Source organism: Dryobates pubescens, chromosome Z (assembly GCF_014839835.1).
Source record: "Dryobates pubescens isolate bDryPub1 chromosome Z, bDryPub1.pri, whole genome shotgun sequence".
NCBI lineage: Eukaryota > Metazoa > Chordata > Aves > Piciformes > Picidae > Dryobates > Dryobates pubescens.
In genome coordinates this window covers 130,794,673-130,819,811 of record NC_071657.1, presented here as the reverse complement: position 1 = coordinate 130,819,811, position 25,139 = coordinate 130,794,673, and the positions used below count along the sequence as shown (strand labels likewise).

General features: G+C 45.2%; 1 protein-coding gene across 2 annotated transcripts in view; it reads right to left on the bottom strand.

Annotated features, from left to right (window-relative positions):
• SRGAP1 (SLIT-ROBO Rho GTPase activating protein 1) overlaps positions 1–25,139 on the bottom strand; it is a 164,166-nt gene that overhangs the window by 1,712 nt on the left and 137,315 nt on the right. For both annotated transcript variants that reach the window (XM_054178674.1, XM_054178675.1), the window contains exons 16-21: positions 16,718–16,823; positions 13,738–13,962; positions 13,077–13,156; positions 2,152–2,332; positions 1,454–1,588; positions 982–1,327 (exon numbers count right to left, since the gene is read on the bottom strand). In XM_054178674.1, coding sequence (XP_054034649.1) covers positions 982–1,327; positions 1,454–1,588; positions 2,152–2,332; positions 13,077–13,156; positions 13,738–13,962; positions 16,718–16,823 — 1,073 coding nt within the window. The remainder of the gene's footprint in view (positions 1–981; positions 1,328–1,453; positions 1,589–2,151; positions 2,333–13,076; positions 13,157–13,737; positions 13,963–16,717; positions 16,824–25,139) is intronic.

The following is a 25,139-nucleotide window of genomic DNA, read 5'->3' as shown; positions in this document are numbered from 1 at the left end:
GCCAAACACCACTGTATGTGGTTCCAGGAAAGTAAGTAAGAGTGAGCAATATAAAACAGTGACAATATCTGCACTTTCTAATTCTAATACATGGTTCAGCTTTCTGACCCAAGCATGACCGTCCCCGTTCTATCCCTTGTTGGAAATAGAGTTTGAAAACCAACTATTCCCAATGCACTCCATTTTAAAAGTGCCAGTGTTGTTGTAAAATACTTCCACCATCATATTGTCCCCTCAGGGTGCTCCTGGTAATCATTTTATCCTGCCTAGACAAAAATGTAAGTTCTGAAGGCAGCAGTGTTTATTTGCTCAAGAGCTGTTACCAGCTCTGTACACAGACCAATTTGATGATTGTTGTGCTCCCTGTTCCATCCTCCTCACCTCTTCACTGCCAGGAATGAGACAGGTGAGTGTGCACACAGGGACAGGATGATTTATGCGGGTCCAACATCTTGCACATTATGTTTTTAGGCACAACTACAAGCATCAAATCAACACAGGGTATGAACTATGTATCTGAACTATATAAAACCTACACAAAAGCCTCAAGACCCTGATATATAAATCTGTGCTTGGAATGACAATACTTGCTACTAGACAGTGAGAGTACTCTTCTGCATACCATAATAAGGGAAGTAACTGAACACTAATTACATGCAAGTTAGAACAGACCAGCTTTCATCAGAGCCCAGTGATTTACGTAGCTGTTGTAATCACACACTGTCCTAGTGCTTTGTGTGGCAGAGGCAATTTCATTCCAGTATAAGGGGAAATGATTCCTTCTTATTGCTTCTGCAATGTCTATTCCCTCTTGTGCAGCTTCTCTCCAGGATACCTTAATGCATCTCCTCTTGCACAGAGGCTGCTTGGAAAGCTGAGCAGGGTATTCTCCTTTCAGACACGTTCCTGGCAGTGCAGTGCTCTGAGACTCGCTCCTCAGAAAATCAGAGGGACAGCAAAGAAAAAAAAAATGACACAAACCTGAGCTATTGACTCTGGATCCAGTGGTTTGTGGTCATTGAAACCTGTGTACTGGCCAGATGATGTAGATCTTCTGATTGGAGGGCTATCAATCTTCTTCAGAGAGTCGTGCCTACTGATGTTAGTGAGACTGCCGTGTCCAGGCCTGCGTCGCCTTTCGGGGCTGTCAGCGTTGAGGTTGCGGTTTTGCAGGAGGGCTCTAGGACTGCAGTGAGTTGCCAGGTTGGGAGAACCTAGCTCCATGGTCGAGTTGGAGAGAGGGTGAGGTGGGTGTACTGGGCAGTGACCATCACTGCTTCTGCCGGGGCGTCTTAGAGGAGGTGGAGGTTCTGATCTCTTTCTTTGCCTGCACCAATGAAGAAGTGGTTACAGGTCAAACTGTAGTGACCCACTATAAGCATATGGAGAAGTAATTGCTGTGTCACTTGAGCTGTGAGCAGTACTACTGAGAACATTCCATGCTCAAGCTTACCTTCCTGAATAGACGTCAGAGTGACGGTCAGTGGGAGAGTTCATGTCCTTTGATGATGACTTGTCCTCGGTTATTGGTCCGCTGCTGGCCTCACTGTCTGCTTTCTGGCTCAGTGTATCTGAGAAAGTATCATCCCTGAACAGAACACATATGGTGAGACCAAAAGTCAGTGAGCTGTGACAGAGAGCACCTTGGCACTTCCAGATTTTAATCCTCTTAAGAAAATCAGGCCTGCAGAAAGAACTGCAGCCCCTCTCACGTCTCCAAAAATTGCTATAATCCTTCTGTTTACTGAGCTCTTTGCATTTCATGTGTAACCTTTCTGTAAGGAAGAACTTTATCATCCTTGGCAAAGCACATACTTAATACTGTAAAGCAAGAGCTCAGGGTTGCACTTCTCCAGCCCTCATTATTCTGACCAGCAGTTACTACTAAGAAACAGATTAAGATAGGTGCAGCAGCATCTGTCTCTTAATGTAGTGGGAACATATCTATGAACAAAGTAGCTTAGCCCAGTAGTAACTTTTGATTAAGAGCTGTCAATTCAGGGCAGTGAAGACAGAGGCATCCTGCAGAGAAGACAAATGTTTCATCTATCTGAGACTTCAAACCATTTCCTGTTTGGAAATGGCTTTGCTAACTACTTTAGCGTGTTTTTACACCCCATCAAGAATCTAGTCACACCAGACACTGCTTACATATCCTGCACCACTATGTACTGGTGAGGGACAAGGCCATCAATGCCATTGTGCCTTCCTTCCCACCAGTCTTCAGATGCTCGGTGATAGAGCAGAAGGGAAGCTCCTTTCTTGAAAGAGAGTTCTCGTGCAGATCTTCCAACGTAGTCAAACTTGGCTATAGCTTCTATGGGCTCACACTCTGGGTGGGGAGAGAAGAACAGATATCAGATTCCACCCTGGCTTGTCTGATTTCCTAAAAGCCATTTGCTGCATTTTCTTAGTGCTTGTTCTTACTGAGCAGAGGTGTCAGAGACAAGCTGAGCTAAGGCAGACTTCAGGCAGTAGTTATAATATGTCCCTTACAAAGAAACATAATCAATCTGTGCCCCAAGTGTGAAACATTTGGGTTGCTTTGCCAGCTGCAGAAAACATACACAGCAAATTCAAACATTATAATAGCTGCTCCTGGGAAAGAAGCCTCTGCCTCCTGATGCAAGGGCTCCTTTGTCACTGGGGTGTGGGATGGAGACCAGGCAAATGAGACTAAAAGCTGGTAAGGGACTTTTTAGGCTGTCAGGTAGCAATAGGACTAGGGGGAACGGATCCAAGCTAGAGGAGGGGGGATTGAGATTAGACGTTAGGAAGAAGTTCTTCAGAAGGGTGGTAAGACACTGGAACAGGTTGCCCGGGGAGGTGGTGGAAGCCCCACCCCTGGAAGTTTTTAAGGCCAGGCTGGATGTGGCTCTGTGGGCAACCTGATCTAGTGGAAGGTGTCCTTGCCCGTGGCAGGGGGGTTGGAACTGGCTTATCCTTGAGGTCCCTTCCAACCACCACAATTCTATGATTCTGTGATTTCCCTTCACATGAGGAGGGACACTGCCATGTGTATGTCTGAGATTTCTGATTTTCCCATGATGAGTGTGCAGGTCTAGTGAGAACATCACAACAGTGAAGCCTAGTGCTTTAATCTGCTTCCTTAACAACCTTTCTCAGTGAGGCAGGCAGCACCAGACCACCTAAGGATGACCCCACTGCAGGGGCAGTCCATGTGGCCTGAAGTTGCCAAAGGCAGCTCTGCTTGCTCCAACATCCCAAGCTGCTCTGGTTTTGCAGGGGAGGCTGGGCTTTTCTAAAGACAAACATGGATTACATCAGTCCTGGCTAATCTTCTCTCAGTGTGCTGGTAAATTCAGCTTCACACTGCTAATGGACTCCATCCTGTAACTTACGCTTGGATTGGAAACCTACTGATGTCAGGGCCCCTGCTGAATGTCTGCCAGCAGGTATCCTCAGAGCTGTGGCCAGACATCAGCTGAAACAGCTGTGATTTGAACAGCTTCTAGTTCCTTATGCACAGAACCAAAAGCACCTGAGCTCAAACAGATTAAAAATTTTCACCACGGTCTCAAACCATAAAGGAAAAACCTGCAAAGTACAGGTTTCAAATCACATGCTTTGTTGATTCCAATAACTCAGAGTCCCTGAGATGACAATTTTCTTTACATAATTAGAGCAATATTTAGATGGAAATTAACATCTGGGCTAATGACTAGCATAGCAACTTTCTGCCTGGTGTAAATTAAAATTGCTGAGGTTGTAATTCCCCAAAGAATCAGGCTGGTAATGAAAGCCACTGCCCCCTTATGACACAGCAATATCTTCTTGAAATTAACTTCATTCTGCAGCATGAAACTATAATGACAGCACCTTCATTGAAGTTATAGTTTGCAGCTCTTTTTTTCAAGTAACTAAAATAATTAATGTTTGGAGAGAAAAAAATAATGTTTATTTGGAGGTAAATAATATTTGGAGATAAGTAAATAATACTTTGGAGAATAAATCTTACAAAGAGGAACTGAAGGAGCTGGAGCTGTTTAGTTGGAAAAAGAGGAGGCTGAGGGGAGATCTCATTGCTCTCTACAACTACCTCCCTGGGCAACCTGTTCCAGTGTCTCACCACCCTCATGGTGAAGAACTTCTTCCTGACATCTAATCTCAATCTCCCCTCCTCTAGCTTGGATCCATTCCCTCTACCAGAGAGGTTGGTGCTGGTCTTACAGGTAATTAGTGATAGAACAAAAGGGAATGGCCTCAAGCTGCAACTGGGTAGGGTTTAGGCTGGACATGAGGAAAAAAAATGCACAGCAAGAGTGGTCAGGGCTTGGAATGTGCTGCCCAGGGAGGTGGTTGAGTTCCCAAGCCTGGATGTGTTTAAAGGTGGTTTGGATATGGTGCCTGGGGTTATGGTTTAGGGATGAAGCTTGTAGAGTAGGGTTCTGGGTTGGACTTGGTGATCCTGAGGTTCTTTTCCAACCTGAATGTGATTCTGTGATTGCCCAGCCTACAGAAGGCTGCCTTGTGGTTTGATGCTTCTGCAGTAGTGCTAAGAGCTCCTGTCAATGAGGAATGGCAATTCAGGGCTGGAGCTCCTCTCCTCTGAGGGCAGGCTGAGATAGTTGGGGTTGTTCAGTTTGGAGAAGAGAAGGCTCCAAGGAGACCTTATTGTGGCCTTCCAGTATCTGAAGGCAGCCTACAAGAAAGCTGGGGAGGGACCTTTGAGGGTGTCAGCTAGTGATAGGAGTAGAGGGAATGGACCCAAGCTAGAGGGAAGATTGAGATTAGATGTTAGGAAGAAGTTCTTCACCATGAGGGTGGTGAGACACTGGAACAGGTTGCCCAAAGAGGTGGTGGAAGTCTCATGCCTGGATGTTTCTAAGACCAGGCTGTATGTGGCTCTGGGCAACCTGATCTAGTGGAAGGTGTCCTTGTCCATGTCAGGGGGGGTTGGAACTAGATGATCCTTGAGGTTCCTTCCACCCCTGACAATTCTATGACTCTAATGTAACAGAATGCTGCTTTTACACATCTCATTGATGTGGAATTGCTTGTGGAATTGTTTATAAGAAGGTATTACTGTGATCAGGGAGGCTTGTTTGTATGAAGACACTGTTCTCAGACTGCAGGTTAAGTTATATGGGCTATGCGAGGGTAGGCCAGGAATTTAGAAGCAAAAGCTGGCAGGTTTCAGGGAGCCAGTCACTCACTGCAGTACTTTAAAACAGAAGAATCCTCAACCACACAAAGCCCCTGTACAGCAAGCAAGAAAGTCCCAAATTTCCTGCACGTATCTTCCTTTGACATCCTCTCAAGTTAACTGCTGCCAGCCATGGGTACTGGATTGATTGATAAACCCCTGCACTGATTAGCTATGGGATTTCCCATTTCTCTGCTAATTTCACCAGACCATGCAGTATCCCACACTGGGTACACAGGTCTTTTTATTGACAAATTAATGGACTAAACCAGAAATAGTTCTATCTCCCTCAGTGGAATTACACTAATCTAATAGCAGTGCATGATGGGAATCTGATTTTTGTATCTTTGCCTGCAAGACACAAATACTCTCTCAGAGGTCTGAAGGAAGTTGCTCCACAGGAACCAGCTGTATGAATTGGTAATGTATCCATAATAGATGTGACTTGTGAGATGCGTTCCTTAGATTGCCTGGGTAACAAATCTCAGCCCCTCAGGGAGGAGTGCCCAGCAGATCTCACACAGGTTTTTTAATGGAACCAAAATATATTCATCAATGACCTGGATGAGGGCAGAGAGTGCACTGTCAGCATGTTTGCTGATGACACAGAACTGTGTGGAGTGGCTGACATGCCAGAGGGTTGTGCTGCCATTCAGCCAGACTGAGGCTGGAGAGTTGGGCAGGAAGAAATTGAATGAAATTCAACAAGAGCAAGGGTAGAGTCTTGCACCTGGGAAGGAACAACTCCATGGATCAGTATAGGCTGGGGACTGACCTGCTGGAGAGCAGTGAAGGCAAAAAGGACCTGGGGGTCCTAGTGGATGGAAAGTTGACCATAAGCCAGCAATGTGCTCTTGTGGCCAAGAAGGTCAATGCCATTCTGAGATGTATTAGAAGGGCTGTGGTTAGTAGGTCAAGAGAGGTTCTCCTCCCCCTCTACTCTGCCCTGGTGAGGCCACATCTGGAATATTGTGTCTGGAATATTCTGGGCCCCTCAGTTCAAGAAGGACCTCAGGGAACTGCTTGAAAGAGTCCAGCACAGAGGCACAAAAATGATGGAGTGGAACATCTTCCTTATGAGGAGAGCCTGAGGGAGCTGGGGCTCTTTAGCTCGGAGGAGACTAAGTTGAGGCACAGGAAGTTTCATGTAAATATAAGGAAAAATGTTTTCCCTGTGAGGGTGCCAGAGCACTGGAACAGGCTGCCCAGGGGGGTGGTGGAGTCTCCCTCTCTGGAGAATCAGAGAATTGTCAGGGTTGGAAGGAAGCTCAAGGATCAGCCAGTTCCAACCCCCCCTGCAATGGGCAGGGATATCTCACACTAGATCAGGTTGCCCAGAGCCACATCCAGCCTGGCCTTAAAAATCTCCAGGGATGAGGCTTTCACCACCTCCCTGGGCAACCTGTTCCCGTGTCTCACCACCCTCATTGTGAAGAACTTCTTCCTAACATCCAATCTGAATCTACCCATTTCTATTTTTTTCCCCATTCCCCCTAGCCCTATCACTGCCTGACACCCTCAGAAGTCTCTCACCAGCTTTCTCATAGCCCCCTTCAGATACTGGAAGGCCACAATTAGGTCTCCTCAGAGCCTTCTCTTCTCCAGACTGCGTCTCCAACTCCCTCAGTCTGTCCTCATAGGAGAGGAGCTCCAGCCCTCTGATCATCCTCGTGGCCCTTCTCTGGACACCTTCCAGCACCTCCAGATCCTTCCTGTAATAGGGGCTCCTGAACTGGGTGCAGTACTCCAGGTCTCACCAGAACAGAGTAGCAGGGGAGAATCACCTCCCAGCATGCTGTGATTCTGTGGTAAGTACTCGAGACAGGGTTTACTGCTTTGAAAGGGACATTTTCTTTGCCTGAATGTTGCTTTTACATGGAGAGAACTTTCCCATAGCAAACAGTACTGAGACTGCACTTAAATAGTAATTCACCTTGTTACAGGTCAAGCCTTAATATTTATAAGCAAAGTACCATGAGAGTTACTCCTGGAACTAAATGCCTTTTGAGAAGTGAAGCCATTTACTATCAAGGTTACTGAATGACTGGCAAGAATTTCCAAAAAAGCAAAGGTGATGAAAGCTAAATTTGGGATCTGTAACTCAAATTGTGTGTGGTACTGCTGCATTTGTAACAGTAGAATTGACAGCTCGGAGGGAAATGTAACAGCACTGCTCTGTCCATACCTGGGGGCATTCATCTACAGCAGCAAGAAGTGTTTGATGACATACAGGATCCCACCGGCTATCGTCCCTAGGGACTCAGGCTATGCTAGGGAGCTGAAAAGTTAGGACAAACTGAAGCAATGTGAGAAATTTCCACTGCTTGGAAGAGCAGAAAGGACAAAGGAAACGTAAGAGCTAACTCAACTTTTGGGATTGAGTGCCAGATGTAGTACCAATCTCCCTACAGAGAGCTGCCCTCTGTGCCTCAGGGCAGGAGGAACTAAGAAAAAGAAGGGACACCATGCCCTGCAGTTTTTTGGAGGGTTTGCTCTTGCCTTGCTTTACTGTTCCTCAGTTCTGCCAGATGTACCCTGGCTGTTGAGAATAGAGCATGTCCTTGAACTCCCTGGGAAGACATCATCTCCCAGTGCCTTTATCCTCTTCTGCACCTCATCAGAGAAGAGTGGCTCTGCAGTTTTAAAGTTCTGCCCTCAGAACAGCAGTCATAGAATCATAGACTCAATAAGGTTGGAAAAGACCTCAGAGATCATCAAGTCCAACCTGTCACGACAGACCTCGTGACTACTAAACCATGACACCAAGTACCACGTCCAATCCCCTCTTGAACACCTCCAGTGAGGGTGACTCCACCACCTCCCTGGGCAGCACATTCCAATGGCCAATAACTCTTTCTGTGAAGAACTTTCTCCTCACCTCGAGCCTAAACCTCCCTTGGCATGGCTTGAGACTGTGTCCTCTTCTTCTGGTGCTGGTTGCCTGGGAGAAGAGACCAACCCCCCACCTGTCTGCAACCTCCCTTCAGGTAGTTGTAGAGAGTTGTAGGTCTCCCCTGAGCCTCCTCTTCTCCAGCCCTCAGACTGGGGAACAGCAAAAGCGAAGAAATGTTGCAAGGTATTAACAGAATTTGGCAAAATGTTGATCCCAACACACACTGCTGAAAACAGGAAAATTACTGTGTGTTGGGACATGATAACTGGGAGTCTTCCCTCTGATGTTTGCTTCCAGCACAGCTACCAGCTCAATTTTCACCCTGTGTTTGTGAGATACCTATGAATAGAATGATATTAATTGTATGTATGCTTTCCCAGGAGAAGCCCATCTGTTTAACTTCCTCAGGAAACCCTCTCTTATTTCCTCTGAAAACAAACCTAATCACCTTTTTTCCATATGCACCCCACAAGAATGAAAAAAAAAATCTCCAGCAAACTGAAGGTAAAAGAAATATGCTAAAGGCTGCTTCAGTAAAACTTGAACAATAGTTCCATGGAAACATCAGGAAAAATGTTTTCCCTGTGAGGATGCCAGAACACTGTTACAGGCTGCCCACGGGGGCTGTGGAGTCTACCTCTCTGGAGATATTCAAGACCAGCCTGGATGTGTTCCTGTGTGATCTGCTCTAGGTGATCCTGCTCTGGCAGGGGGGCTGGACTGGATGATCTTTTGAGGTCTCCTCCAACCCTTAACATTCTGTGATACCCTTTGAATCTTTACTGCAGAAGCACATTCAGGTAAAGGTCTTTCTGCAGCAAAATTACAGATAGATTGTTTGGTGCCTCAGCTTGAGTATAGATGTTCTGAACTTCACAAAATAAACTTCATTTCCAGATCTTGGGAAAAGGGAATAAAAAACCTCTTGTCTTTTCCTTCACAAGGATACTTTCTGCACAATTAAATAAGACTGAAAACTCTACAGCATCTCCTTCATTCTTCCCTTTCCAGCCATCCACAGAAGTATATGAGTAACAACAACCTCAGAAGAAAAAAGGCAATTTATATGCTTAAAATTAAGCAGTTATGAAGTATTTGTATGCTCAATTATAGTAATGGAATTGTTTCAGTTGGAAAGGACCCCTAAGATCACTGAGTCCAACTGCTGACCTAACACTACCATGGTTATTAAACTATGTCCTGAAGTTCCATGTCTACATGTTTTTTGAACACCTCCAGGGATGGTGGCTCCACCACCTCCCTAGGCAGCCTATACCAATGCCTGACCACTCTTTCAGTAAAGCAATGTTTCCTGATATCCAATTCTCTGGCACAATTTGAGGCTGTTTCCTCTCATGCTGTCACTTGATACTAGGGAGAAAAGACCAACACCCATCTCCCTACCAGTCTTATTTTCCCCAACCTATCAGATTTTACCTCTGCAGACATAGTTTTATTGTCAAAAAGTCCTGATGTTTCCTAATTGTAGCTAAACATCCCTAGCACTGCTGAGCCAGCTCCTGCAGACAGGCTTGTTCTAGTAGGCACAGAGATTCACTTGTAGTGTAACTTTATACAGCAAGTCATTCTTGTAACAGTGGTAAGTAAAGTAGAAGAGTAAATCCTTTCACTTTTGATCTCTGGGTTGTTTTCATTACCCTGTAACCCTCTGGTCCTGTATATGCATAAACCTAATGAGATTTTCAGCACAACCCACCCCCCTATTCAGAGAATCTGCTTCTTCCATCATATGAGGGAAACACAAAAGTACCATGTGTGATCAATACAGCAATCCCATGCCTCTCTTTCTCACCACACACAGCTGGCAGTGATGCATTCAGCTTGCAATCAATAAATCAATCACATTAACCCCCCCCAAAGTATTACCTTTAGTGTATCACAGAATCACAGAGACATTCATGTTGGGAAAAAGCCCTCAGGATCACCAAGCCCAGCCGAGAACCCTACTCTACAAGCTTCACCCCTAAACCATATCGTCAAGCACCACATCCAGACCACCTTTAAACACATCCTGGCTTGGTGACTCAACCATCTCCCTGGGCAGCACATTCCAATGCTGGACCACTCCTGCTGTGAAAAATTTTATTCATGTCCAGTCTAACCCTACCCACTTGCAGCTTGAGGCCATTTCCTCCTGTTCTATCACTAATTACCTGTGAGAACAGACCAGCACCAGCCTCCCCACAAGGTCCTTTCAGGTAGTTGGAGGGAGCACTGAAGTTTCCCCTCAGCCTCCTCTTTTTCAAACTAAACAGCCCCAGCTCCCTCAGTTGCTCCTCCTAACATTGATTCTCCAGGCCCTTCCCCAGCTTCATTGCCCTCCTCTGCACTCACTCCAGTATAAGCTGCCTTTCTGGTTTTTTTTTGTCCAGCACAGTTCAATAACCAAACTAAAGAAATCCTCAGCTATTCTCATATTTGGTGCCATGAACACTTTTTCAGAGGAACTGTCCAGAGGACAAACACATGAGTGTGTGTGCAAGGAGATGGCGACTGCACTTAATGTAAACCCTGCAACTTACATTAGGAAAGTGTGCTGTCATAAAGGAGAGCCATAGCCACAGGGAAAAAATGGTAGAGCTTGCAGCCTGGGAACTTAAGAGCAAACTGTTTGGTGTGCAATCCAGGCCTGCTGAGTTGTATCTTTGCTGCAGCTCTTCCCTGGATCACAAATATTTTTGTGCTAACAATTATGTTGTAGTAAACACAAATGTCTGCTTCCTTTTGGCACTGAATTAATTAAAAAGGTGCAATGAGGCAACCAGGATTCAACTGCTGGCCAATCTGGTGAACAAAAACCCATGTCTTTTAGCTGAGCTTTGTCCTGTTGACAGCTATTCTCTTGAGGGTTTGTCCTCACCAGTGACACTGTTGTAACACAAGTAGCATGACAACAGGGATGTAAAACTGTTTTTGTAACAAGGTGGTGAAAGGGCAGAGCTCATGATTATTGAGGCACAGGTGATGCACTATGTGATGCCATAGTCCTGCTCCTCTGCATCTTGCTGATGTTTTCATCTTTCCTAGGCATGGTTTTGAAGTAATTGCTTTTGACTGCTGCTGAAAAGCTGCACTTCTTTTCTATGCCCACTTGGGTCTTTCTCTCTCAGTTTGGTCACGGAACCCCACAACTGGCCCACGTGTACATTGAACTGCCGTGTCGCTTGCCTTTCACTGCTTTGCTTGTGCTCTAAATGAGAGACGGACTTCTTCAGTTTCTACTCTTGCTTCAGACCTCCAATGGAAGAAGGAGCTCTTACAAAATATGGCTATACTGTCTTGGAAAAAAAAAGTGCAATGATGAATTTTTTCACACCATTTTTAGCAGAGCTGTGTTGTAGAAAGACAGCAGGGGCTTAGCTCTAGAGAGCTGGTCAAGAGAAACCCACACATGCAGGCTGTCTTGTAAAACTGTCACTATTCCCTAGTGTGGGTGCAGGCATGGGAACACACCCTAGACAGAAGATTAACACTGACTTCTCTCCTATCCTCAGTGTTTCCCCTTCTCTGTGATGCCTGCCCACCCAACTGTCCCTCCTCTCCAAACAGCTGCACTGATAGACTGTGCCTGCACCTCCTCATGGCAGCAAAGGGGAAGAGACAAGCAATCTGTCACTGACAGCTTGCCTACGTGACAAAGCAGAAGGGTATGGCTAGAGTGGAACTATTGTTTACATTGTTCTGTGTGCAATGGGACTAGTGCAGTCAGATTTCCTATAGATACATTTTCCTGTTCTCTTTCCCTGTGGCAATCATCCCAGCTCCTAACCAGCATCCCTGATGGTATCCTTCTTAAAAAATAAATCCTTCTCTGTTGTAGATCTTTTCCTCCCCTTTTCCCTGTCTCTCTCTCTTCCTCTTCTTCATTTCACATATCCTCTCAGATGGACAAGGGACAGCTTTTGTTTGTGCTGCAGCTCAGTGAGAGTGTGCTGGTTGCTTTCTCTGGGTTACCTGCTGGCCAGCCACACAGTGAACTCAAGCTGCAGCTCAGTGAGAGTGTGCTGGTTGCTTTCTCTGGGTTACGTGCTGGCCAGACACACAGTGAACTCAAGCTGCAGCTCAGTGAGAGTGTGCTGGTTGCTTTCTCTGGGTTACCTGCTGGCCAGACACACAGTGAACTCAAGCTGCAGCTCAGTGAGAGTGTGCTGGTTGCTTTCTCTGGGTTACGTGCTGGCCAGACACACAGTGAACTCAAGCTGCAGCTCTTCTCAAGAGGGAATGTTACTCTGAGTCCTTCACCTCTAACTCCCTTATTAATTGTCAGGAAAATGATAGCTATTTAACAATTTTGACATCTCTTTCCATCTGTTACATTTCCTTGAAACTGGCTGAAGTTATTGGAGGAGACATCTGAAGGATGGTCCAACTGAAACATGTTGCAGTCAAACACACCATTAGGAAGCCTGGCTAAAGGAATCGATGTAACAGAGATGCATCACATTTTTCATGGGTATCTGTCGTACCCAGAGCTGTCAGAATATGTGATTAATATTTCTAGAAAAGGACTGTTGTTCAGCAGTTTCACTGTGGGACACACACACACACACACGTTGTTCAGTGGTTAGAAATCCTTCAGATGGCATAGCTTTTACATTCATTTCAGAATAGAGCCCACTGAATGGCAAATATCCCTCAGCTGAAATGTTTATAGAGACACACTTTTGCTGAGTTTTGCAGACAAAAGATAAAGAGTCACTAAAAATGTAACATTATATCAGAAAATACTATGTGCTGACTGAAATAGTTTCTTTCTCTCTTGCCCTTCCTGTGACTGGGCAAGTCAGGGGAGAAGGAAACAGCTGGTCAAACACAGATGAATCGGAGTGAAAAAGCACACAAACAGAGATTAAAGATGCTGGCTTTGCTGCAGAACACCAGCACTGAAATCCCCTTCTTTCAAATTAAACACAATTAGGAAAGGAAGGAGGTCTCCTGCACAAAACACCTGCAAAAGCTGCTCCCATCAAAGACCCAGCAATGTGGCAGACATACCGTCTTCACTGGTGTGGGGCTCTGTACTGGCATCCTGGTCCACTTCCTCTAATGTACCATGTTCACTGTATGGGCTGTCACTGAAGGAAACAAAAGGTCAGGCAGAGGGAGAAAGGACCTACTGAATATATGCCATCCCAAGGAGATCACTTAAAATTATTCTTACAATGTTACAAACTTTTGTGCAACAGAATTCTCATGGCATGCTGCAAACACACAGCTACCAAAATTGACTACACACCTCTCTCACAACACTTTCAGTTAGTAAGAAGGTCCCAGAACCTTTGAATCCTTTTGTTTATAACAAGTGTGTGTGTGTGCAGCTAAGAGAGGGAAGGAGCAGGAGGAAGACATCATAAGATGAAATTTGTTAAGGTGGCTCAGAGCCAGAGAGTCAGTTTGCTACCTGGCTGCATACTCTGCACAGTACGCTTGGAATTCTGCATGCATCTTGCTGAACGGAAGGCACGGTCTATGGGTGGTGTAGGGAATCTCATCATACTTTTCTTTGCTTCACTGGACTATGAGAACCTAAATGCTTTTTTTAGCTATCTTCATTCTTCTATTGTGTTCTAAAGGAATTCTGTATCACAGGAGTCACCCAGACAGCCACCCTAACGATTTTGTTGAGGAAGACAGAAGGGTAGCATTTCTGACTTACCAGTAGTCATCTCCAGCCATGCATTTTTCATACACTGGGCCATCAAGTTCTTTAACATCTGGAAAAATAGCCTCATGATGGATGATGATAGTTTTGATTATCTCGTTCACATGTGCCTGACAAGACACCTGGTCTTGTATGTCTGGAACAGGCATCAGGGTTGGCCCAAAACAAATGGCCAGGTTGTAGGGATCCATCATGTTTTCATCGCTGTACTGTGAGAGACTGTTAGAACAGAAAAATCAAGACAAATTGGCTTTTCCACTGTGACTAATCTCCTTCTCAATACCAGAAAGACTATTTGCCATCACAGCTTAGAGATTTCCTGTAGTCCTTCACACATTGCCACATAAAGTAACAAAACAAAAAGGGGGATTTCTTCCATGGGCTATAGACATTGTAAAGAGAGTTTAAAGTGGACCTGGATGAGGGCACAGAGTGCCCTGCCAGCAAGTTTGCCAATGACACAAAACTGGGTGGAGTGGGTGACACACCTGAAGGTTGTGCTGTCATTCAGCCAGACATGCTGAAGAGCTGGGCAGGGAGAAATTAAATGAAATACATGTGAACATAAGGAAAAACTTGGTCACTGAGAGTGTGACAGAACACTGGAACACGTTGCCCAGAGAGGTTGTGGAGTATGCCTCTGTGGAGACACTCAAAACCTGCCTGGATGCATTCCTGTGTGACCTACTCTAGGTGATCCTGCTCTGGCAGGGGGATTGGACTAAATGATCTTTTGAGGTCCCTCCCAACCCCTAACATTCTGTGATTCTGTGATTTACTACACATCTAAGTATGGAATAAATATGTGTTCCCACACTATTGCACTATTCTGTTTAGGGTACACTAACCTAATGGGCTAATGTCAAATGCATCAACTGCTGCTGCTTCTATCTCATCTGTGCATTTTCTTTGAGGCCCAAGTGGACTGGATCCAAGGTGGGTACACATGTGTATCATTTCTCATCAGCCCTCGACACATCTTTCCTATCAACTGCCTAAATAATTTATACTGAATTGTGTTCTGGAGGAAACTAAGTTCCTGGATCTTGCAAAGGTTCTTGTGACTTCTAGTTTTCATTTTTACCATACAGTCTAAAATTCCTGAGCTCCTCCTGCCCACAAACTCACTACATCTAGCTGTGGGAGACTGACAAATTGGTCTAAGTCCAGGAAAGTACTGCTGAGATGGCAGGGGAGCTAGAGCATAAGAGTTATAAAGTGAAGTGGAGACAATTGTTTGGTTTTGTGTGGGTTTTTTTGTTTGTTTTGTTTGACTTGTTTTGTTTTTTGTTTTTTCTTTTTCAGAAGAGAAGGCTACTGGAGAACTAGCTGCAGTCTTCCACTATCAAAGTGATAAATGAAACAGAGTCAGACACGGGTGCAGAGAAAGGCTATGAGAGGCAACAGACACAAGTCACAGCAAGGATAATCCAGCTTGAAGCAGGAGAAAAAAAAATCATTACTATAAAGGTGACCAAGCACTTGGACTGACTGCCCAGAGAGGCTGTGAACTCTCTACCCTGTTTGGTTCTTGACTGGACAAAGCCTTGAGCAGCTTGAGCTAACTTTAGAGGCTTTGAGCAGGAGGCTAGACCAGATGAGGTCTGCCATGTGGTGTAATGATTGCAAGTGGCCAAGCAGGCATAGCTGCACATGCAAAAAGCAGAACTGGATTTGCAGAAAGTCAAACTATGGGAATGTTTTTCCTGTGGATGTATCAGGAGGAATTTGGAGGCAGTAAAGGATTTAGCCTGCTTTTGAATTGCATTCCTGTGGTGAGAACAGATGTAGCTAACATGACCATGTAACAAGTACAACCTCATATAGCTCTGGCCAATCTGTAGGTCTAAGCAGAGGAGAAGCTGTGATAGAAGCCTTTGAGACATTGACACAGTGTCACTTCTTGGGGGGATGAATTAATGTTTCAAATGAAACAGTATTTCTGGAAAGTGGTTCAGAAATTACTAGATGAAAGGAACTGGGAACTGCTATCAAAACAGGCATGCATACATAACCTGGCTGCAAAGATCCTGTTTCTATAGGAACAGGATGGATGAAATGAGGAAGGTCACAAAGACGAAATGAATCATCAGGGGGCAAGTTTAGGAGAAGAAAAAAGATGGAAAAAGCAATATGAAAACAGATGTAACAGGAAACAGACAATGTGGAAGCAGAAAGAGAAAAGCCAGGATCAGGATGAGGCACACAGAGAAGAAATATTTAGTGAACATAGCGGGGTCAGCAAAACCAGAGAGGGCTGTGAAGGACTGAAGGGAGAAACAAGACAATTGCCCAACCTGCCTTTCATTTTCTCTTTGAGACTGTCTGAGATGATGAAGACACAAACACCAATTTCCCTTTCTCACATAGCCTTCCCTCCAGCAGCTGCCTGTGTTTTGCAATGTGGGAACCAAGCCGCTTTGCATTGAAGCATACACAGGGGATGTATGTTCTCTGTATCGGTAGCAGCAATAAATCAAAGCAGCAACCTGAATTCTCACCCTGGCAGTGCCTAGCATCAAATAAGCAGCTTGCAGTACCTGTGTTGCTTCAACAGACTGTTTATTTTTTCTGTCAGGAGATTAAAATCAGTCTGAGCTGAAGGAAAAAAAAAAAATTCTACTTTTACATTATGCAAACTATTTTTAATGTAGTTAGTTTTTATTTGTTACTTTCCTCATCAGCTTGTTTTGATACCAGCTTTAATGCTGTAGCCTGCATTCCCCATTTCAGAAAGCACTTTCACCTGTCTTACTACAACCTTTCTCAGTTTTGTTCAAATGGCATTTTAATTTGAATGAAAATTGCTCTTTTCCTTCTTGCATTCGCTGCCAGCTAGGAGATCGTGTCTTGTGCTCAGCGGAGCTTAAATGTAACTTCGACACAGAGAGCAGGAGTACATCCAAAGAACATCAATACCGGCAGAGGGAGGCAGCTGAAGATACAGTACCTCAGGGAACTATAAAGCACTTACTGGTTGAGGAAGGCGAAGAGGTATCTCATCACTATAAGGACCGACCTGGGCAGAGTAAGGAGGAGTTTGCGGATGTGAAGAGCCCTCTCATAGAGATTGTCTATTCCTGCAAAGAGAAGAATGTATTTTAAGTTCCCTTTCGTGTGATGGTCTAAAATAGCATTCAGTCAGTTCACTCAATTTACTTTGACTCATTACAAACACATATCCACAGCCACTACCTTCTCATTTTGGCCTATTAGAAAAGGAAGATCCAGAAGTCCTCCTCCTCATTACAACCACACAGTGTACAAGTAACCTCTCTAAAGGTAAGAAGTCACAAATCTGCCTTTATCAAACTCTGGCCACTTGCTGAGCTAGATGACTCACAAAGCCACAATATCAGGGCCATGAAATTGATTAGAGGGTTGGAACACTTCTGCTACAAAGACAGGCTGATGCAGCTGGGGTTGCTCAGCCTGGAAAAGGGGAGGCTCTGGGGAGACCTAATAGCAGCCTTCCAGTACCAGAAGGGGGTTTACAAGAAGAGAGACTGTTTACAAAGGCCTCTGGGGGGAGGATGAGGGGCAATGGCTTCAAACTAGACCTGATCTAGTTGAGGATGTCCTTGCTGACTGCAGAGGGGGTTGGACTAGATGAGCTTCAGAGGTCTCTTCCAACCCAGACCATTCTATGATTCTATAATTCTATAACTAACTTGAGGGAAACAAGGAGAACTGTTTGCCATCAGTTACAAATACAAATGAATTTTCTTTTTTTGAGTATCAGTTATGACATTCCAATCATGGAGCTTCTCTAATGAGTTTGCTTAAATGTCCACCTATAACCATTTAAATAGCAAAGAATGAGAAAGCCTTGTTTTTGTGTGTGTAAGCAACAAAGATCACGTGTATTTTCCCAAAGGATTTATAGCAGTTCACCAAAATTCCTCTGAAGCAGGCAAAACAAGGTAGCATCAGTTCCTAATGTCTTATAACGAGGTTGCATAACCTTCTATGTTGGAAAAATGATCACAGAATGTTAGGGGCTGGAAGGGACCTCAAAAGATCATCCAGGCCAACCTCCCTGCCAGAGCAGGATCACCTAGAACAGATCACATGGGAACACATCCAAGCAGGTTTTGAATATTTCCAGAGGGAGACTCCACAACCCCCCTGGGCAGCCTGTTCCAGTGTTCTGGCACCCTCACAGGGAAAATTTTTTTCCTCATGTTTCCATGGAACTTCCTATGCCTCAACTTCCACCCATTGCCCCTTGTCCTGTCACTGGGCATCACTGAGCAGAGCCTGACTCCATCCTCTTGGCACTCACCCTTTACATCTTTATAAACAGGAATGAGGTCAGCCCTTAGTCTCCTCATCTCCAAGCTAAAGAGCCCCAGCTCCCTCAGGCTCTCCTCATAAGGAGGAGCCTCATTTTTTTGGCTCTGTGCTGGACTCTTTCAAGCAGTTCCCTGAGGTACCTCTTGAACTGAGGGGCCCAGAATATTCCAGACACAATATTCCAGATGTGGCCTCACCAGGGCAAAGTAGAGGGCGAGGAGAACTTCTCTCAACCTACTAACCACAGCCCTTCCAGCACACTCCAGAATGGCATTGACCTTCTTGGCCACAAGAGCACATTGCTGGCTCATGGTCAACCTTCCATTCACTAGGAGCCCCAGGTCCTTTCCCCCTTCACTGCTCTCCAACAGGTCAGTCCCCAACCTATACTGATCCATGGAGTTGTTCTTTCCCAGGTGCAAGACTCTACCCTTGCCCTTGTTGAGTTTCAGTCACGTTCTCCCCGCCCTACTCTCAAGCCTCAGTCTCACTGAATGGCAGCACAACCCTCTGGCATCTCAGCCACTCCACCCAGTTTGGTGTCACAGCAAACTTGCTGATGATGTGGCTGCAAGTGGTGTAGTGATGGGATAAAAGCAGAAATTATTTGTCAAAAGAAGTAACAGCTCCATTTTTGACTCACTGTGTTTTCTGTGTAAATGACACTGTTAGAAACAGCCTCAACATTTCAGCAATGCTTTTTACATCAGCCAAGAACAAAATGCTGCAATTAACAGCATCTAAGGGAAGTCCAGTGGCAGTGAAATGGATATCCAGCAATTTGGAAACAAGGAACAGAAGCTGATTCCAATAGCTGAAAAGCCATTTCTAACAACAAAATGTGGTATTTAAGAGTACACATTTAAAGCACTTGCCCACATAAAACCATGCTAAATGTAAACAATGATCCTGGTGTTGTGCTCTTCAGTGTGACATTTATGTGCAGATGCAAAACGTGTGTTGACTTACTACTATTAGTCTTTTGGTACCAAGAACTAAGCATAAGCAGAGAACATTGGCAGTGAGACTTCTGTTTACCACACAAACGTGCTCTAGTTCATTAGGAGATGCCAGTGTGGTAAACTGGGAAGAGAAACCAGTTCCCATGTCTGCATTCAGAGAAGATTCTACTGCCTCAGCACCACTAGTGTGCTTGTGCTGGAGAGCATAAGATTCTGGTATGGGTGAACCTGTTCCTCAAGAGTTTCTGCAGAAGGAGAACAGCCTGCCACTGCTTGCAAAAAAGATGTCCTTTTGGGCTGTGGCATCTAATGTGGGAGCAGCAAAGCAAACCTCTTGAAGGAGGTAAAAAAACTCTTCCTTAGCAGAGCAACTGAAGGTGGAATGGTGTCCCTGCTGACCTGCTGCAGAGCTGGTGGGGGAAAGAACTACTGAGAAGTTATGTAACTTGTAACCTAATGAGTCACACTGAACTGAAACTCTAGCTGAAAATCAGCTCAAGCCATTACACCTTCTCAAGTGGAGTATGGGACCTGAAATTTACTTTTATGTTTCTGTTAAACATGGACTGCATGAATCAAGAAGTAATTCTGGCTACTGGTTAAGAACTGGAATCCATGGCAGTGATGTGCTAAGCTTAGGAGCTGCTTGCACAGTGAAAATCCGCAGAGCAACCCCAATTCTCCTCTCCCTTTCCAGTGCATATCATGTCTTGGAGATGCCAATGCTATACACCCTCACTTCTGCACTGTAGTGCCACACTGCTGCTCTGAACAGCTCACAGACACCAGGCCTTTTACCACCTGCCTAAACTAAGCCACTCCTGGTGGAAGGAGCCTGCCAGTTCTTCCAACAGAAGCAGCTGCTACTACAGCTAGAGTGCCTTGTGAGCATCCAGCCCAGCCAACCTTGCCCCTGACAAGCCTGTTTATGAGTCTCTGTATGCAGAGTTGTAGGTCTGGGTGGTTTTGAGCCTGTGTGCATGTGTGCAGATGGATTTTCTATGGAGTAGGGCTGAGGGAAGAAGGTCCAAAGTCTCTTTGCTTATGTCTTTCAACACTCCTGCTGCAGTAGCACTGCTGAGTGGTGCTGTGGCACAGCTCTTCTCCAGCCTTTCTGCCCTATGTGCTGAATGTGGGAAGCTGGAGGGAAGTTGTGACACAGCACTAGGACTTGTCTACTGCATTCCACCTTTGCCTAATACATTGTGATGCAGACCTGCCTTTTCCAGCCAGTTCTGGAGATTGGCCCTGGACAAGGTCCTGTCATTGCTGAACTCAAACCAGACCCACAAAATGCCCTAGCTGTACTCATTGCTGGCATGCATGAAATGTATGAGTGGGTTGTAGGAAAGGAGGAATGAACACAATCTTTCTGCATCCAGGCAGAAATAATGTGCAGCCCTGCTGCTTCTCATGCAGAGGGAAGAGGAAGCATTGCTTTGCCTCCATCAACTTTGCTGAAGAAAGCCTCGGGGTAGAATGGCCATCCAAGCTACAAGCTGGTTGCTGTGTGAAACTGCTAGCAATCCCAACACTGCAGATAGCTGAAATGTGTCTCCCTTCTCACAGCACTTGTGCTGCAGACCCTCTTTTCATTACTCTGAATTTCAAGAACTGTAATTAGCCCTACCTCAGCACCTGGTGAAGCATTACCCATTTGTCAGCTAGGAAAACTGAAGTGCTGATAGTACACGACTTGTCCTAATAATGCAGTTAGCTGCCAAGCAGAAATAGAAATCAGGAGATTTGAGAAGTGGTTCATTACTCTAATGATATGATGAGACTCACATTCCCAAAGACAAGCACCAGGACGAGCCTCGGGCAAGGCCAAGCACACTGAGAGCTAATGTCTTTTTACTGACTGTGGAGTGAGTGAGGGAAGGGAGATCTGTGTGAAGGAAACATGAATATCAACCACAAATCGAGACTACCATCAGGCAAACATCACAAATAGAAATGGTTATTTTCTACTTCCTAGTTCTTAGAGCAGTGCAACATTTCTGCTGCTCTGGTTTGATATGGCTGCCTTCCAGACCCATCTCAGCCAAACCCACGAGCGAGTTTCCTGGCAGCCAGAGAAAAAGGTGTTTGGCATGGGAATACATAGAATACATAGAATACATAGAATAAACCAGGTTGGAAGAGACCTTCAAGATCATCGCGTCCAACCCATCAACCAATCCAACACCACCCAAACAACTAACCCACGGCACCAAGCACCCCATCAAGTCTCCTCCTGAAAACCTCCAGTGATGGCGACTCCACCACCTCCCCAGGCAGCCCATTCCAATGTGCAATCACTCTTTCTGTATAGAACTTTTTTCTAACATCCAGCCTGAACCTCCCCTGGTGCAGCCTGAGACTGTGTCCTCTTGTTCTGGTACTGCTTGCCTGGGAGAAGAGACCAACATCCGTCTGTCTACAACCTCCCTTCAGGTAGTTGTAGAGAGTAATAAGGTCACCCCTGAGTCTCCTCTTCTCCAGGCTAAGCAACCCCAGCTCCCTCAGCCTCTCCTCGTAGGGCTTATGTTCCAAACCCCTCACCAACTTTGTTGCTCTTCTCTGGACTCGTTCCAGCAAGTCAACAACCATGCTCCTGTCAAAGTGGAGCTGCAGGGCAGCCCAGAGCATAGGAGGCATTTGTGAGGTGAAACGAGGAGGGGAAGAAGCCAGCTTCTAGGGCTTCATGACTACAGCACTCTGGGGAAGAGCTGAGCACCTGGGCTCAGAACTATTAATGCATTTTTATCATAAAATAATGGAGCAAAGTACCCTAGGAATATAAGGAGCTTGGGTTTCTGTGTATTCATAAAGTTATCTAGGCATCTAAGCATCAGAGGCGATTGGGATCTAAGAAGCCTTGACCAGTTACTACAAAAAAATGAAACCAGAGGACTCTTCAGAGGTCATTTAAGTCTTCAGTCTCATTCTCTGACTTCACTTAAATGACCTGAGAGATGGCTGTCCAACCTGTTCATAAAATCCTCCAAAGAGGCAGATCACAACCTTCACAGGAAAATCTGTTGAGATGCAATCTTGCGCTGCTCTTGGAAAAGATTTATTCATTGATCTCCCGTGGACTTGCCCTGCAAACACTCCTTGTCCTTGAACTGGATGAATGAATCTGGATGAGGGTAATGTCATTGCATAAATAAGAGAACCACTCATCAACTGTCAGCCTCTGTCAGCCACGGGCTAAGGAGCAATAGCATAAGATAGGCATAAAGCCTCAATGCTTGAAAGTGTGATCTTCGGCCTCCAGGAACATTGGAATCTGTTCTGGAGAGGCAGTGTTGCCTTTGCTTACTGCAGAGGCCCAGAATCAATTAATGCCCACTTTTCTCTTCCATGAGAAGTAACACGTTTTAACCACCTGGTGACTCATGAGGAGGTTTCTGCAAGGGCAGACATTAAATGAAGCAGATCAAAAGAGAACAGTCTGCCTCAGAACAGTAAAGGGAGCCTGAGAGGGGACAAGACACAATGACTAATACAAGCCCCCAAATACAAATACAGCAAATATTATCAGTGAAGACGAGGATACATCAATGCTAAATAACATTAGGAAAGTCTACAGTGAAGTTTAATTAAGCAGTAATTCTGAAGTAGTGGAGCATGATAAAAGCCAATAAACATTCAAATATATAAATGCAGTGCTTTGGTGATCACAGAATCACAGAATGTTAAGAGGTTGGAAGGGACCTCCAGAGATCGCTGAGTCCACCCCCCCTGCCAAAAGCAGGATCAATAGAGATTGACAGAGAATGAAAAACTTTTGCAAGAGAGCAGTTGCTGCTGGCTCTAAATATTTTGGGCCAGCTGGAGACCTGCATGCCTTTATCACTCTGGTTTAGTTAGAAGTTCTACAAAAGCACCATACTCTTCCTGGTTTTCTACACATGGCCTCTTCTGCACTGGTGGTGAGACACTATTACCCAACTAGAAGATTCAGCCTGGGAGCAGTCAGAGCTCAGACACTTGGGTTCTGGATAGGGTTTGGAACACAAGCCCTATGAGGAGAGACTGAGAGAGCTGGGATTGCTTAGCCTGGAGAATAGGAGGCTCAGGGGAGACCTTATTGCTCTCTACAACTACCGGAAGAGAGGCTGTAGACAGGCAGGGGGCTGGTCTCTTCTCCCAGGCAGCCAGTACCAGAACAAGAGGACACAGTCTCAAGTTGCGCCAGGGAGGTTTAGGCTGGAGGTTAGGAAGAAATTCTACACAGAGTGATTGGCCATTGGAATGGGCTGCCTGGGGAGGTGGTGGAGTCACCATCATTGGAGGTGTAGGAGGAGACTTGATAGGGTGCTTGGTTGCATGGTTTAGTTGATTAGGTGATGTTGGATGATAGGTTGGACGTGGTGATCTTGAAGGTCTCTTCCAACCTGGTCTGGTCTATTTCTATTTCTATTCTATTCTACCATCCTCTGCTAACTGTCTCCACAGGCCAGTCTCAGTAGTAGTAAAAGAATTGCAAACATTTGGCAAAGGGAAGATATTAGTGGTCAGAAGACATAGAAGAAACCTGGTGTCAGCAATGACTGAACTATGATACCATACCAGCCAGCACTGTGCAAGCTAAGCATATTTGACAGCCAAGGGTTACACAAAGGAGGAACAAGAAATTAAACAATGGTAATGTGAGCTATCTCTCTCCTTTAGGACCTCAGTTTTCAAAGATAAAATCCAATGTGCTATCTCAGGGGGGTGGGGTGTCACTTGCTACTTCCACTTGGTGTGATGCCTAATAGTAACAGAGTGAATACCTAATGCATATTTTACACACTCGCTGAACATCAAATGGGACTGAGTTACAGTTGCAGATGTAATTTTTATGGTCAATTTGCAGCTGACAAGTAATGTACATGAATATGTATTAGTGCTAAAGTTAACAATTTGTGCCTCTTCCCACTCTGGTAGATGAGTATGATCCAACTCAAATAACTCAGCAATGCCACTTACAGCTCTTTCAGATCTATTTATGAAGGCATTAAGGCCACAAGAATGATTGGGGGGTTGGAGCACCTCTGCTACAAAGACAGGCTGAGGGAGCTGGGGGTGTTCAGCCTGGAAAAGTGAAGGTTCTGGGGAGACCTAATAGCAGCCTTCCAGTCCTTGAGGGGGGCCTACAAGGAGGATGGAGAGAAACTGTTTACAAAGGCCTGTGGTGATAGGATGAGGGGCAATGGCTTCAAACTAGAGAAGAGCAGATTTAGACTGGATGTTAGGAACAGGCTCTTTACCATGAAGGTGGTGGAACACTGGAACAGGTTGCCCGGGGAGGTGGTTAGGGCCCCATCCCTGGAGATATTCAAGGTGAGGCTGGACAGGGCTCTGGGCAGCTCCATTCTATGGATCTATCATTAGAGAAGGACAAACACAAGGGCCTCTGATGACAATTAGGGAAGGAACCAGTTGCCATTTAGTTGAAACTTCTTCAGGAATAGCTGACTACTCAGAATATAGGTGTTTGGTTTGTTGGGGCTTTTTTTAAGCAATGGGCAACAGTCTGGAAAAGCAATAAAAAGATTTCCTTTCATAACATTTATGCCTTCAGGTAAATGGGCACTGCTGGCAGCAAGGGACTAAAATGATGAAAATCAGAAGGAAAAAAGATGTAAGTTTTCATCCATTCTGGCATCTCAGTATATCAAATTTAAGGCAAGGGAGATGAATTATAATGACCTGAGCAGAAGTTAAGCAGTCTGGGTAGCTGATAGGCATCTGCTGCTACATTGCATAGGTAGGTATATAAAAGTGAACTGTAATTCATGTGTGGAAGAACTCATACCAGGAGAGGAATTGCATTGCCCCAGCAGTGAAGGTGAATTACAGCCAGCCCTAAGCACAGCTTCAGCTCTGCATCCATGTAGCTCATGTTATAAATAATATGCTTGTGTTTGGTCCAACCTGTTCCTACAAAGGGGCATAAATGAGTGCAATTCAAATCCCTTCCCTTCCTCCCACCTTATTTTACCCTCTGGATGGTTGAGTGATGCTGGGAGCAAGAGTAGCCACTTCTTTTGCTGAGACTGCAGAATTAGGGCCCATAATCAGATGGATACTTTACATTCTGTCCTACCTTTCATACTTGCTCTGAAGAAGTTGTAATTTGCCTGGAATTTTATCTAAATCAGT